Source organism: Salmo trutta, chromosome 5 (assembly GCF_901001165.1).
Source record: "Salmo trutta chromosome 5, fSalTru1.1, whole genome shotgun sequence".
NCBI classification, from domain to species: Eukaryota; Metazoa; Chordata; class Actinopteri; order Salmoniformes; family Salmonidae; genus Salmo; species Salmo trutta.
The window spans coordinates 21,372,009-21,388,799 of record NC_042961.1 but is presented as its reverse complement, the minus strand read 5'-3'; the positions used below and the strand labels follow the sequence as shown (position 1 = coordinate 21,388,799).

At 43.2% G+C, this 16,791-nt stretch overlaps 1 protein-coding gene across 1 annotated transcript in view; it reads right to left on the bottom strand.

Moving 5' to 3' along the window:
* Positions 1-16,791, bottom strand: part of LOC115193846 (collagen alpha-1(XIII) chain) — a 111,829-nt gene that overhangs the window by 47,883 nt on the left and 47,155 nt on the right. The window contains exons 3-4 of the mRNA XM_029752927.1: positions 7,737-7,744; positions 2,125-2,151 (exon numbers count right to left, since the gene is read on the bottom strand). Coding sequence (XP_029608787.1) covers positions 2,125-2,151; positions 7,737-7,744 — 35 coding nt within the window. The remainder of the gene's footprint in view (positions 1-2,124; positions 2,152-7,736; positions 7,745-16,791) is intronic.

Genomic DNA, 16,791 nt, shown 5'->3' with positions numbered 1-16,791 from the left:
TGCCCTGTCCAAGGTCCTGATTCAAGACACGGCTGTGCAATATCATAACTGCTCAAAATTCCCCCATATTCAGTATAATGCCTTTATAAGGAGCAGAACGAGCAAAAGTGAGACAAACCATTTCCTATGGTCACTTAACGGTGCTTTCCCTCAAACTGTTGATTTCCTAGAATCAGATGAACAGTCGGCTCTCTGACCTCTATCCCGCACAGGGCCAAGTCTGTTATTGTGCTAGGCAGCATTCCGAGAAATCTCAGACAGAAATCTGAACGCTCCCCACTCTATTACTCAATGTGTGTTCCTTCTATTGTTGAAGTCTTTTGCCCTAAAAAAAAAGATAAGAGTTGAAGCGACCACTTTCTCTCCACACACCACCCCCTGTTCCCTATCTCTCTCTCCCTCTGCAGCACCTGTCACTCCCAGTTTGGGATATAGAGTTGCTGGGGCTGTGGCAGTCTCAAATTCAGTGGTCCCTGACCACACTGCTGACCCCCGTCCGAACACACACACACACCTCCCCCTACACCCACCCACACAGTACAGTCAGGATTCAGGACAGGAGGATTTACACAGGGCCTCAGTGGTGCAGTGTGGAGGCCTCTCAGGTGTATTAAAGGAAAAGTCCACCCAAAAACTATCTTTTGGTATTTGTTTCATTAGTCCATTGTTGACATAGTCCCAAAATGTTTTGCTTGTCAGCAATCAAGTTTTCAAGATACAGTATGTAACGTTCAAAATACAGAAATAATCCCCGTATGATGTATTTTGCATCAGATGATGCAAAGTCATATATCTTGAAAACTTGATTGCTGACAAGCAAAACATTTTGGAACTATACCAACAATGGACTAATGAAACAAATACCAAAAGATAGTTTTTGGTTGGACTTTTCCTTTAGCAGGAGTAATGAGACTCAGCTGGACTATAAGCCTAGGGACCAGCACACTCTCAGTCTCCAGACTGACCGCAGTCATAACGGCTCCCCTCACCACGGCTAGCACGGCTTCTGCTTCAACATGCACACAACTCAGACCCCTGCGTTACTTTAGATGAGGCGTGACTGAAGGAGGATGTATAGGGTTTCAAAGTATTATGATAGTAAACAAGCATCTTAATGTGATAATTATGTGAAGATATTGTGAAATGTGCTAATAGATCACATGAATATACAGCAGGCTCGAAGTAGGAAAAAAAAAGTGAAGTGTAATTGTGACAGGACTGTATGGAGCTCACGTCCTCTCCAAAACCACATTCTTCCCAAGAAGAGGAGAGAGCACTTCTGATATAATTACCAGTTCTTTGACAGGATCATCAATCAAAAACCTGGAAGGGATCACATCTGAACTTTGACAAAACCTGTCAGCTAATCTCCCTTGAAAAGCTCGCCCTGTGAGCCGTCTATTCAACTTCAGACTGTTTTATGGGCCTGTTTCACCAGTGAGCCTGAAAGGACTGAGGAGGGTTCACAGGTTGGAGCTGGTAGCTGGGTCAAAGGTCAGATCTAAGATGGCCTCCTGTTGCCATGCTATGATGGAGACCATGTGGATTTGGCTGGTTGGGAGTTAGTCATGTTAGAGCTGGGTAACCAGGAAGCTGACAGGGACACAGTAAGCAAAGAGCTAGGCAAAAGAGGGTCTGAGGTGATACCAAAACTACAGTCTTATGTCTGGGACTCTCTGTGGAGGTCTCTCGTTATTATACAATTGGATTTCTAATGGGCTGTTCATGAAAAGGGGCATAAGCTTTTCAATGCAAATTATATGTCCAATCTAAATGTAGTAAAAGTAAAGACAACTGCAAATCTTATTGAATGCATTGTATGTCTACAAAGGTATTCAAACTCACAAAGGAGTGTATAAACTGCGCATATAATGCACTCAGTCCCTCTGTTGAGCAGATATCTCCGAAGTATCTTTGCTGAGAAGTTGTCAATCACAGTAAATACAGATGAATTCATTTGAAGTCATCAAACTCCTGGCTTGATTGTCCTCTATGTGTGTTTTTCCAATGATCGTACATTGAATTGGGATATTATCCTGGGACAAAAACAACTTCTCAGTAGAGCGATCAGAGAGATCTCAAAACACACAGAGAACGAAAGACAGACAGTTAAAAGACAGTTACCGGAAAGCCTGATCGTCCGGGTGGACCCTGAAAAGGGGTGAGAGAAATGGATACAAAATAGAAAGTGAACTTGTTATTATTACAGAAAAAGTTCACATCACACTGATCCAGGCCAGAATAAAATGGTCAAAAAAGACAATTGTTTTTGGACAGTTTTCTACAGTATTATGTCATTATTTAACTTTCTCATTGCAGAGTATTTGGATTTGAACAAAGTGTTTTTCAGTGCTCATTGTATTTTGGCAGGTTCAGTTATAACAAGCAGCCATAAAAGAAAACAAAAACACACCATTCCACAACAAAAGAAGAAACAAATCAAACAATACATCATTTCAATTGGTTTGATAGACCTAATTGATTTGAACCTGTTTAACTCTGAGCAGTTGTTTTGTTCAAAGTATCGGGTACGGTGAGTTGAACCCACCGCCCCCCCCCCCCCCCCCCCCCCCCCAAAAAAGATAGTCAGAAAATAGAAAGTGACATATCATTTAAAAGCTACATCCTTTTCGAACAGTAATTGTAATTGGTAACATATTTTATGTCAAACCTAGATTTTCAAATCTCTTATTCCCCAAAATGTAACAATTGAGGCTGCTGTAGCTCAGGTTCTGTAATAGCCACATTGTGTCTGATACCGTTATCCGAATCCCACATTTCTTAACTTTCTAACAGTACTAAGCATGTGTTTGTAAGACTTGTTTAACCGAATTCTACTTTATGAGGGTAGTATACAATATTATGCATCATTTAAAAAATGCCACCAGAGGGCGTCAGAGTTGAACAGGTTAAAGAGCTGATAACATGCTTATTTAAGTTGAGGATGAATCATAAACCATAGCAGTTGAAGTTTAAGGTATTCATTATCTATAATATACTGTAGATTCTCATCAACATTAAAGAACATACCATAACATCAATGCATTTCAATCAGCATGTAAATGCATGCAAAGACAGGTCTTGTAAGAAGGCATGCCATGGATTCATCTATGTAAGTTCTTTATTCAGCTGGTGGCTAAGTTGAATGGGGGAAAACATGTTCCCCTTAGGCTTAGAGTCTTGAACAACCAACAAAAGCCATAAGGATGTCCGATACAGCGTTCAATATTGCCAAAGGAACATTTCCTCCAATATTGTGTGTTTTGTTTTCAGTGAGCTACGGAAACATAAATCAATAGCCCTTATGTCTGTGTTGTTTCAGCAAAGGACACAGCACTAATTACTGGTTGGACGGAACAGGAACCCTTGACATTTCCCAAAGCCAGTGGCCATTGTTTGTCCACAGAGGGGTATTTTATCTCTATGGAGGAGTTCTAGGGCTTACAGACTGACATTTTGACTCTATTCTTCCCTGAAAAGCCAACAAGAGTCATGGTTGTGTCTGCTTCCTATACCGAGTGTGTGGGCCACTACTGGCCAGCAGTTCCAGACCGGAAGTCATTCATCTTGCATCAACAATCCATCGAAAATTCTAAAGGCAAGATATGCTAGCACTCTCCCCATCTCCTCTCAGAATGTTATTTAATCTTCTTTAGTTAAGCAACAGTTTATAGATCTTGGGAGTGAAACAAGTGGCCGCTGTTAGAAAGCCTAATGATTGGTGCTTCTGTGGAGCAACTTGCATGGTCCTGGAGGTCTGGGGCAGCGCTGAGTTGAGGTGCAGGGCCAGGTAACGAGTGAAAACACACTGCACATGGGTGTCTGTCTGCTTGCCTGCTACAGGGCCTCTAGGGGCCGTCTGCAGGGGTCAGGGGTGCCCTACATCCGGAAGAAACCCCTCATTGGAATTATGCAGTAACCTGTAACATGTGGCTCCCATTTGGGCCGGGTGCTAGTGGACGAATGAGAGGGCCTCCGCTACGGGCTTCCATGGCCCCTGGGGCCTCTCTGTAACCTTAGTAGTGAGGGTTGAGGTGTGGGAGAGAGGTTTGGACTTCTTTACTTCCCTCAGACACTGGCAGCAGCAGGATTTACTGTTGATCTGAAGCTGATTGTTATCTAACCATAAGGCTGCCAGAAAAGGCTAAAAAACGGGTCTGAAAAACAGGTCTGTAAGCGATTCAATTTCAACAATATGCTATTCTCAGACAAATGTACACTTTATAGTGGTCAACTGTGTTTTGAGCAACGCTGAACCCGAATCGGAGCTCGAGAACGGTGGAGCTTCATGGAGAAGCTTTAAAGCTGTTTAGTTTCATTTACATCTAAAGGTGGTTCCCATCAACGCTGATTGTTTTAGAGTGTGTTAAACACACACGGCCACGGGGAGGGCAGGAGGCCAAGCCCCTGTGATGTGACCTATGAAAAATGAGAGACTATTATGTTTTTAAAAGGACCAAAGCCCTCGGTTTCAGGGAACAGGAAAGCACCAATTTCATGTCGTTTTACAGTTGCAATCACATGGGTAATTGTGTTAGCGTAACATCCCAACTTAAATAGAGGCTAAGATTATTTATACAAATCGTCTGTCCTCAACTCCTCACTCAATTGTCAAAGGCCACAATATGGATGAGCGTGTTAAGAAAACTTGAGGCGATTAATCAAACACAGAGGACATTTCTTAAAATCCCCTTTTCATATCTAAGCAGTGATATAAAACTTAACTTGATAAGAAAATTCACAGTGCTATTCCTTATGTGAAAGTTCACTTGCAGGGTAAGTTACGGGAGACCTGCGCAATTCTGGCTCTGGTGTATAGCTACACTGTATATACAAAAGTATGTGGACACCCCTTCAAATTAGTGGATTCGGCTAATTCAGCTACACCCGTAGCTGACAGGTGTATAAAATCGAGCACACAGCCCTGCAATCTTCATAAACAAACATTGGCAGTAGAATGGCCTGTACTGAAGTGGCGCCGTCATAGGATGCCACCTTTCCAACAAGTCAGTTCGTCAAATATTTGTCCTGTTTGAGCTGCCCCTGTCAACTGTAAGTGCTGTTATTGTGAAGTGGAAACATCTAGGAGCAACAATGGCTCAGCCGCAAAGTGGTAGGCCACACAAGCTCACAGAACGGGACCGCCGAGTGCTGAAGCACGTAGTGTGTAAAAATCATCTGTCCTCAGTTGCAACACTCAACTATCGAGTTCCAAACTGCCTCTATAAGCAACGTGAGCACAAGAACTGTTCGTCGGGAGCTTCATGAAATGGGTTTTCATGGCCGATAAGTAACACACAAGCCTAAGATCACCATGCGCAATGGCAACCGTCGGCTGGAGTGGTGTAAAGCACGCCGCCATTGGACTCTGGAGCAGTGGAAACGTGTTCTTTCGAGTGATGAATCACGCTTCACCATCTGGCAGTCCGACGGATTAATCTGGGGGTTTTAAGATGCCCGGAGAACGCTACCTGCCCGAATGCATAGTGCCAACTGTGCATTTTGGTGGAGGAGGAATAATGGCTGTTTTTCATGGTTTGGACTAAGCCAGCAGCATTCCACCCTGCATCCTGATGCTTGCTTTCCTCTGAAGCTAAGCAGTGTTAGTCCTGGTTGGTCCCTGGATGGGAGACCAGCTGCTGCTGGAAGTGGTGTTGGGGGGCAAGACAGGAGGCACTCTTTCCTCTGGTCTAAAAAAATATCCCATTGCCCCAGGGCAATGATTGGGGACATTGCCCTGTGTACGGTGCCGTCTATCGGATGGGATGTTAAACGGGTGTCCAGACTCTCTGTGTTCTCTAAAAGATCCCATGGCACTTATCATAAGAGTAGGGGTGTTAAGCCTGGTGTCTTGGCTAAATTTCCAATATGGCCCTCATACCATCATGTCCACCTAATCAACCCCAGCTTCCAATTGGCTCATTCATCCCCCTTCCTCTCCCCTGTAACTATTCCCCAGGTCGTTGCTGTAAATGACAATGTGTTCTCAGTCAACTTACCTGGATAAAAAAATAGACCCCCTTAGTTCCAGCGAAGGGAAATCTTAACGGTACAGCATTCTAGACAATTCTGTGCTTCCAACTTTGTGGAAACAGTTTGGGGAAGGCCCTTTCCTGTTTCAGCATGACAATGCCCCGTTCACAAAGTGAGGTCCATACAGAAATGGTTTGCTGAGATCGGCGTGGAAGAACTTGACTCGACCACACAGAGCCCTAACCTCAACCCCATCGAACACCTTTGGGATGAATTAGAATGCCAACTGCGAGCCAGGCTTAAATCGCCCAGCATCAGCGCCCGAGCTCACTAATGCTCGTGGCTGAATGGAAGCAAGTCCACGCAGCAATGTTCCAACATCTAGTAGAAAGCCTTCCCAGATGAGTGGAGGCTGTTATAGCAGCAAAGGGGGGAACAACTTCATATTAATGGCCATGATTTTGGAATGAGATGTTCGACAAGCAGGTGTCCACATACTTTTGGTCATGTCGTGTAAGTGCTTCTTTATGTAATAGTATGAATAGCTAATGCATTTCAAGTGGAAAGGTTTACACAAAAGTACATAATGGCACTTAACTTACAAAACGATTCCAACCAGAACTCAAACTTAAACTAAATCATTTGGAAAAGTTCCTTCCTTTGTTCACGTAATGAAAGTATAAGTGACAGCAATGCCTACCCAGTGAAATGTGCATCTACTGTATATCTTCATGCTATCAACTTCGTCATTATGCAATAGCTAACCATTAACTTTTCATCAAGCGTGCAACGCAGCCAACCTGATAGGAGTGTCTTCTTCCGGAACCCACAAACCCACTCCTCCCTGGCCTGCCTGGCTGTCTCTGGCTATACCTGGCCCAGGTCTGGATGTCCATCCCTGCCTGGCTGCTGCTGACTGATCAATCACTGCCATGGCCCGAAGCTAGGCCACGACCATCACCCTCTCATAGCACCAGGTCGTAGCTGTGGCCAATTTTAACGCCCTGCCCAAGGTGTTCCATACTGCCCTCCCACAGAACCAGAAGGTTAGCTCTGAGATGCTAAGGCTGACATGGCTAAGGATCCCTGAGTAATGGCAGGATACAGGGGAGACAGGGAAGACGTGCTCTCAGACATCAGAAAGCTTATTTGAGTTTTTCAAATAGAGGCATGATGGAGGAGTTTGGGAGTGGAAAACACGCCTGGGCTCCTGACTTCCTCGGCACCGTTAAAGACTCCTCAGTGGTCCTATGATTCATATTTTCCAAGGAGTTACTTTCAGTTAAAGGCCTAATAACATCCACAATGCTATTCATAATGTCAAGTCCACTTGATATTTCACTGAGCCGAACCAGTGAAATGCTTAGCAGTCCTGATAATGTAATTACCGTGCACTAAAGGGAGAGAGACTTCACATGTATATTTTGAATAAGGATAACTGATTAACTTACCAACGCAACGTTTTTCCACCCCACAAACAATGCAAGAAGGAGCAACTATAATGACCATGTTTAAAGAGTTGCCTTGATATGCTCAATGATATGCTTTGAAAATCATCATGTCACCACTCTTTACAAGCTCTCTGCAAACACACCGCACAGCAACACCAAAAGGGTGCATCCATGTAAGATCGGGGGGGGCTATCAAACAGAGATTTCAGTAGACGTTCAAGGACTTATCCATGGTACAAACACTCCCAAACACAAAAACACAGTCACTTTACCACTCGCCGCATGGTCACACAAGGCATCAGGTCTACTTACAGGAGGTCCTGCAAAAGAGAGGGAGAAAGATTCAATTAGTCATACAGTGTAGAAAAACATTGATCAAATTGAGTTAAGTCAATGTGAATTGGAAAGTTTTTCAAGTGCTCTGAAGTTCAGTTTACAGTGGCTGTCTGCTTTGGATTTGTTCTGGAGCGGTGCAATGCCTCACCCTAAAAACCTTCCTGCCACTGACTGATTCATAGAACAGTAAATATCATGACTCAAACATGCCTATTTAATTATGAGAAGGTGTTTTCGCCAATTCCATCTACAAAACACAAATAACAAAAAGGTGGATGTCTCATCCAGCCCCGTGAAGGTAAAGAAGACTTCATTAGACCAGTGAGAAAACAAGTTCTTCCAAACTCTTTGTCTAGCTCTAACCACCTTTAAAAAGGCATGGAAGGGAGTACTGTATCCACAAAGCGTCTCAAAGTAGAAGCAGAGTAGTACAATCTTATTCATTATGATCTAATATGCAAAACTGATCCTAGATCAGCACTCCTACTCTGAGACTCTTTGTGGATACGGGACCTGTGCACATATAGGCAGGTCATATTTTCCATGTGCCACATCAAGAAAATTGGTACATAAATCGAAATATTCATTTTGAGAGCCCGACTCCAAAATCTCTCTCAGCCCTCCCATAAGATGGTCATTCCTAGCCTTGAGACGTTTCCCCTCCCTGGCAGTGTTGGAAATAGTCTGCCTACCAATTCCTGGATTGATGAGAACAGGGATGGAGAAAGGGAAACTGGTGCCAGGAAGATGCCAAATGACACTACACAGCCTGTAGCCTGAGCCCAACGCCAAACCGGCGTCGCTCCTCAAGAGCTTCCTCCACACCCAGTTAAGATTAATGCACTACTCATTGCATTGACTTTTTCCATTGCGGAGAGACATCTCCACAGACATCCTTTCTCCTGGAATAAAAAGCACTATCAATGGAGTTTCTCTTCTCACCATGCTTCGTCGAAATCCTGGAAACTGGCTCTTTGAAAATACTTCCCTGAATTAACATTTTATTTCACTCCTACGTTATACTCCATGAGCCCCGCCTGATCGGTTACATAAACCTTTAAAACTCTCATCAGAAAAACATGGCAAGTACAGAGGCAATGTTCCACTAGTAATCAGAGCCTAGGAGCAGGTATATTTCTTACATTGTGACCACGCCCCCCCTCTGACCTTTCAGAAGGCTAATCAGAAAGACCTCAGTCACCAGACAGAATCAATTACTACAAAATCAAGACAGGATCACAAAACATGGCGTCACATCAATCACAGAACAGTGAGGAAAATCACTGATGACAAATCCCTTCCCTTTAACGTCACATCAAATCACCAGCATTATCTTCTCAATGGCATATTTGTCTGGTCCTATTTAAGGATTGTATGAGTAAAATAAATGCCTGAACTGGAAGAAAAAAACAGGATAAATAATGAGGGTTTTCCGGACTGTTTGCATTAAAAACACTGTGAAAAATGGGAATGGAAGTAGGCACATGATGGTTTGTCTGTTAAATGGTCTGGAGCCCGACAAGTATTCTGTTCAGTGAGGAGGAGACAGAATCCTGGGGCTCAGGATCCCGAGAACCCTGACATGGAGCCACACTGCAATGAAGGAGGCCAGAGTCTAAAGGTCACTCTTAAACCTGACTTATTATACGGCAAGAAGCTGTCACAGACATAAGACAAACAGCCCTAAAAGAGGTAGCCGCCCTTACCCAAATGACTCTCCAAACGGACAGAGAGAGTGCAGAATGTCTGGCCTCTCCTACAGGCCTAGAGATCAGTCTGACATGAGCAATAACATCCAGGAATAACAGATGATCTGATCAGGGGTGACAAAACCTTCCCTTTGGGGGCTGAATTATTCTTTCCTTTCCTGTTTTTTGTGAGGCTTTTTTCTAGTATTTGAGGAGGATTCTTTCTCAACTTCTGCTGACTATTTTGGACACTACCCTCGGCTATAGTAAACCTAGGTGTAAGGAATTTCAAACCTGAGTGGGTAAAACCCACAGGAGATGTTTGGTTACACCAGAATGGGCGGTGATCGCGTTCCTGGCTGACACGTTTTACTTTCACTTCATCACAATGCAGAATCAAAACACTAAACTCAATCTGGTGGAACATTCACCAATATCCTCGCCACAATATATTCCTCAAAAAAACACATACACACACACACTTATTATATTGCTTTCTCAAATAAGGTCATTGTCAGCGTAACATGTGAGAGGAGATTGCTGATTTAATTGAATTTAGTGTGTTTATGATGTTTCTTCACCTGTTTTGTGTTACAGGCCTACATGTGTCTAATGGACAGTGGAGGGCAGGTACAGTACTGTAAACCTACCTGGATCCCCATTGCGACCTCTCTTTCCCCTCGACCCAGGACGCCCTGGTTGAGAAACAACCGGCAGTTAGTCACCGGTTACACTCCACACCCACTAAAGCAATATCCCTTAACCCAGGCTGGGCCTACTCATACCAAGCCAACATCTTCACATATTGCACAGTCATTCTAGATCTGTACTGACTGTGTATATGTACTGACTGTGTATATGCAGCTCTGAATGTCCTGGAAAGGGATATTGGCAGCTTATGTAACTAGAAACTAGAGAAACTGTGCTAAGCTGTGTGTGGAAGTGCTGGCCAGTCTTCAATATGCAGCCAAAAAAGGAATAATTCAATTAAAAAAGCAAGAAATTAAGCATTGCGTTGCAAGCTTGTGCACAACGCTAAGAGACGGGATGCTCGCCAAAGCACGCCCATCCAGCAAAGGCGGAGTCACTGATGGGCGGAGCAAACATTTTGGGGTGCTCCGATAATTATTGTGGGGGTGAGCAGCCCCAGACGCGAAAGCCTAAACCCTCTGCACATAAGCATGGGGAAGCATGCATGGACTCTGATTCAAGCAGCATTCTGGGCTCACCATCACATCCTGTTGGCCAGGTCGACAGGCCGCTCTGGGACATCTATAGACAACATTGGTACAAAGGCATGGCACTGCAAATATAGCCCATGTGATGGCGCCCACACAACTCCAGTAATACAATGCAGGGGTGCTGAGGCCAAAGCTTTACACGCTAGCGGCCAAAGGCGACACATGCAACACAGACAGACAGACACACACATAAAAGAGGAAGTTGTTTCGATGCAATGATATCGAGCAAGCCAAGCACCAAGCTTCTCTTCAGTCGAGCTAAATGCTGTCAAACTACCACCGACACCTGTTGTCCTGCTTATGTAAGGAGCTGGTTGCGGTCGGAAATGGATGTCTAATGTTGCATGTTTACATGCAATCTCTTGGGCGTGTCCCCGTCCCTCACCACTTACAATAAATAGTTCAGAGGGCAAGCATCTACCCAACACTGAGCAGTGGAGGCTCCTCAGAGGAGGAATGGGAGGACCATCCTCCTCAGTGAATTTCATAAAAAATAAGAATAGTAAAACATTTAAAAAGTTAGCCTTTTTATATAAAACTATGCTAAATATATTCAAATGGCACCAAATAATTGATTAAAACACTTTTTGCAATGAAGGTCTACAGTACTCTGTAGGGTAGCACCATGGTGCAGCCGGAGGACAGCTAGCTTCCGCTCTCCTCTGCGTACATTGACTTCAATACAAAACTTAGAAGGCTCATGGTTCCCACCCCCTTACACAGTAACTAAGACTACTTCCGGAGGACGTCCTCCAACCTATCAGATCTCTTGCGGAATTAACTGAAAAGGTGTCCACCGAATCACAGGATCAGAGAATGAATCTAGTACTGAAAGCATAAGCTACAGCTAGCTAGCACCGTAGCACATAAAATGTGGTAAGTAGTTCATTCAAAAAGAGAGAAAGACAATAGTTGAACAGTTTTGAACAAATTAATTTCTTCCAAAATGAAGGAGAAGCAAGAGAGAGATAGAGAGGTTGTCCTTTTTGTTCACTTTCAGTTTCACTTACTTAGCTAGCAAATGCAGCTAGCTAGTTTAGCCTACTCAAACACCCTGCTCAAACAGAGGGATGCTATGTTAGCTAGCTGGCTATGACTGTCAGACACAACACTGGAACACTTCCAATCATGGTAAGCTTTTGGTTTTACAAATTTATTGTCACTGCATACTGACTGTACACTGTAACGTTACTGCATGATTGTAGCGAGTTTACTTACGTGTTAATTCTATTAACTATGTTGACTATGACGTTACTTTAGCGAATATGGTGACGACAGTGTAGGCTGTGTGTAGCGGTTATGATATGGTTTGGCTTGGAAAGTTTTATTTGCCTGCTCACATAAAGTGAATGTATTGTGCATTAAAGTCCACAAGCTAAGGGAAAAGGTGAGAGGAGGGGAGCGCACAGATGCGTGAAGGAATACAGCGCAGCTGCTATGAAAGTGAACTGTGTTTAAGTGTGATCAGGGGTGTATTCATTCTGCCAATTCTGTTGAAAAACGTTTCTTAAATGGAAGCAAATGGAACGAAACAGGGATAAACATACCTGAATTTGTCCAATAGAAACTCTTGTTTGCAACTGTTGGAATAATGATTACATCCTAAATCAGCTAGATGCAGGCAAAAGTGTGCAAGGCGGAAATGATTGTGTCACTGTCTGTCTCGACCTGTGTGCACCTACGCTGTAAACTTTCATTCATAGGCTAGGTTGTAGCAACCTCATGATGGGTATAGGGAAAATTTGAGTATCATGTAGTAGCCTAAACCTATCGCTGTTACATTGAACTGGGTGAATGGAATATGAATGATAGCCATCCAATATGCTGTAATAGAAATAAGGCCATGCAAATGAAATAATAAATGTCCTCCTTCATCTTAAATAGCACCGACCGCCAGTGACACTGAGCTTTGGTTTGAGCGATAGTTATGTCTGTCTTCAACTCCACAACAGACACAAAGCTTGTTCTTTCTGCACAATGAGAGTTTCAGCGTCACCTCCTACAAAACTAATAACCAAAACACATACTTTTTTTTTTTAGGGGTGGGGGACATTTTCATATCCATCCACAATAACTCAAAACTTCAAAAAGGCTGTCATATCCCTAGCTTGAGGCTAAATTCACATGACCTTTCGTGTCGGTTGAGTACACTGGATCAGAGGCCTATGGGCAGGTGGGTTACCATCTTGAGACGATCCGTGTCCTGCGATATATATCCAGGAATAACCCATGGAATTCCGGTGCTGAAAATACCCTCCCAACCCCCTCTTCCTGAGCCAATCTCCTGGATTCCCTGCTTCTCCAATTGCCCTTGTAAACAAGTGGCCGGCACAAATGTGAAATGTACTTTAAGGGTAGTAGAACGTTTCCAATACACTAGACCAGACAGGAGAAACCACGGGGTGATATGGAATAAGCTACAGTGTAAGGACACTGTCTGCTTTAGCCTTATGTAAGATATAGCCAATACCCAGGGGTCAGTCTCATTGGACATTTTTAGGGTGAGAACCTTGCAGCATTTGAAAAAGTCAGCTTTGTGCTGTGGAAAGTCTAGAGCCATGCTATTGAATGGACCGTTGCAGTGCTAATGCTGAAATAGAACACCCTTGCTCTCATCCTGTTGCATCTTAAAGCAGGGTTGGGTATGGTTGGTCAGCACTTTTATTAAAGATCATCCAGGACAGGTCGAAGCTGGAAGTGATGTCGGAGGGACCAGTAGGGGGCACTGCTTTCAATAGCCAAAAGTACAACAGGGTGTGTGCCACAGCCAGGTGATAATTTAACGATGCTATTTTAGGCAGAAAAAGGGTCAAATTTCATTATCAACAGAACTTGCTCTACCACACACACACACCGAAGGGCTATCATAAATCGCATAATGCTCAAGCCACGAAACATTCATATTTCCTGATTTTTGAGGGGAAACTAATACTTTGCAGTAACAGTCAATTGATTTTGCTCTCTGCAAATTTACTTTTACACTTTTTCAGTCACAATTATGCAAGCAGAGGACAGGATTTACTCAGGGGTTTGTAACTGTTGAAGAATAAAAAGGGACTGAACTTTTGCACCTCTGTCATTGAGAGAAAAACTTTCACCTCTTATTGAAATCTGGAAAAATCATTCTGCAAAATTCATGCCTCTTCACTATGGTTATATATAACCTTGTCATATGACAATGATATATATAAACTGTCTCGGCTTCCAAATAAAAATATGGATATGCGGCTGGTCAAAAAGGCGAGGGAGATTAGTTGACTTCTTTTAAAGAATGGGATTGGCCTCTCCCTGCACCTCTGCACCTCTGCCGTCCTGCCATCCACAGGGAACCAATAAACGCTAACAACGGCCCTATCAGGTTCCCAGTGCTCCACAAAAATATCACGTTTAGACAAATCAACAGTTCATCACACATCCCTTCCTCTGCTTATTTCAGCTGGTCCTGGGGAGAGAGTCCTTGTGAAAAGACAGCATGTCTAGAACAGTAGACAGCAAGCCAGAGGGAGCCAATGTTAAGCAGAGAGATCCAATACAGACAGAGGTCCCGCCATCCACTCAGTGTATCCAAAGGTGACACTTCACAGACCCGTTCACAAGGAGCCCTTGTAGGTTTGTTGCCTTGTTAAACACGGCTCATAGTTTTAAAGGCGCTTGCGATTTTTTTTGTCTCATGCTTCGCTGACGTCATGTTATGAGAAAATGTCAGTGAAAAGAGGGGAGGCCAATGTTCATGAAAAGATGCTCTATACTACTACTGAGAAATGACTTTTAAACCCCACGAGGGATATTGCTTTGGCCGTCCAACAAAAGCAGAATATTGTGTACACATCTCTATGGAACACAAACATACACATCCAGACACATTTTCTATGTGCCATTTAGTGTATAAGCTTGTTCATGGCGAAGAAGTGGGTGTAGATGCATGATGGACTCTGGCTCCATTAGTTACCATGGAACATGGAAGCCATTGGAAAATAACTTTAGTTAAAGAGTCAATAAGCTAAGGGGGAGTGGGGGAACCAAATGGTGTAGCCCATTTAAATGCCCCACCCCCTCCACTGCCTCCTTCAATGGTTTACATATTGTACTAGCTTCAGAGGGAATGTGCAGAGAGAAGTGACCAGATTGAAAGATACAAAAAAAAGCACTGCAATATCAGACCGTGAGAAAATCTTCAAATGCTGTGAAGTAAATGACCAATGCAATAAGAATGACTTATTGTTGTTGGTTATCAAAGCAGGGTAACACCGATCACAGTAGGCCTGTCTAAATTACCACTGGCCATCTAAGTGGATGGAAAAACAGTTTCAGTGTCAACTTAAACGACCCGATAGAAAGCACGCAGAAACGATATTGAACTATAAATATATATATATATGTTAAATAATACCATCTTTGAGAAGCAACAATCAAATAAAAGCTAGACAGTCAGGTAGAATCAAACATAAAAAAGGGCATTCAGGACACATGACCATTGATTTTGTGTTTGAGCAGAGGAACACAACATTAGCCATGGCAGAATGTATAGAATTTCAATAAATTAGCTTTAAAACTGCAAAATTGTCTCTCAGCTCCATGCTAAACTGTGTAGAATTGCTGGAAATTAGCTTTACAACAGCAAAAAATGTCTCTACACCGCCAAGATACCTTTCTAGCTAATATACTATGTTTACACATCATTTTCCAATTCAATATAGAGGTCAAAATAACGAAACTGTCTAACAAATCTATTGATTTTAAAATGTTGATCACTTCTCTTTGAAATTATTATTCACCTGATGACAAGACGTGACTTATGTTGGGAGTCCCTGGATGCAAGTTTGAAAAGTTTGAAAACCCCTTGATCAGAGGACCTGCCTTTTACTTTCTGCACACAAATAAAACATCTTGATTCAGTCCATCACCATTCCTGGAATGTCTGAAAGAGAGAAAATGGGAGCGTACCTATGCCGAATGGCTTGGTTGAGACTGAAATATTTTCCCAAACAACTGTTGGACCAGAGAACGTCACTAAGCCTGAGATTAAATAATTACACAGTGCCTCTTAAAGCAGATCACCACAAAGACGCCATTGTGTTTGTGCCAGAAAAGCCACCATTAATCTGACTTTACCATTATTCTCCCAAATTGCTCTCGGGAGAGAGAGCAATACATTTAAAAGTTGAACAGCCCTCCAGACTGGGCAGAAAGGCCTCCTCCACTCCATTGAAGTGAGTGGTTTAATGGAGAGGTGCATAAATCTCCCTTTGTTTCTACAACCGCCATATTTTCCTCTATTTAAATCATGGACTTGAAACAGCAACAAATGAATTGTGGCTCCAGTGGAATCTAGTTCCAATTACAGGTTCTGTATAAATTCCAAGAGCAGGATCTGTTTCAGGGGTGTCAAACTCATTCCATGGAGGGCCTAGTATTTGTGGGTTTTTGGTTTATCCTTCCAATTAAGACCTAGATAACCAAGTGAGGGGAGTTCTTTACTAATTAGTGACCTTAATTCATCAATCATGTACAAGGGAGGAGCGAAAACCCACAGACACTCGGAATGAGTTTGACACATGTAATTTGAATATTTGAACACCCTCGGATAGCTTTACCCGTCCGCTTTTGACTTGTGAGTATTGTATGTACTTGCAGTATATTAATGGTTTTGCATGTCTAGTGATGAAAGATACTATAAATGTAGGCTGCTGTACATTAGCATTTTGGTGTTCCTATGAATGGCAGCCACTGGTGTCATTGCCCTCACTAGCACCACAAGCCATGTAGTCAGCCTGGAACGCACCCACTGGCTTGAAAAGGAACGCAGGCACAGCTGACTTCAATAGGATCATTAAGGGTGTGGCTGGTTACTCAATCAGCCACCACACTTATCAGCTGCTGGGTTCCTTCACTAGAGAGAGAGGCCTGAGAGCATGGGTAGCTCTGTTTGCTGAACATTTAGGTTGTAACCTTCTTGGCAATAAAAGTGCTTTTGTTTTGAATTTATCCTCTCAAGAGCCTCTATTTGAAACCTAGCCTAGTTCTGGTCAGTGGCACCACACCTCCCCACTGGCTTCCACATTTGGTGGAAAATGCTGGCAGAGCCCTACCGGATGACCTTGA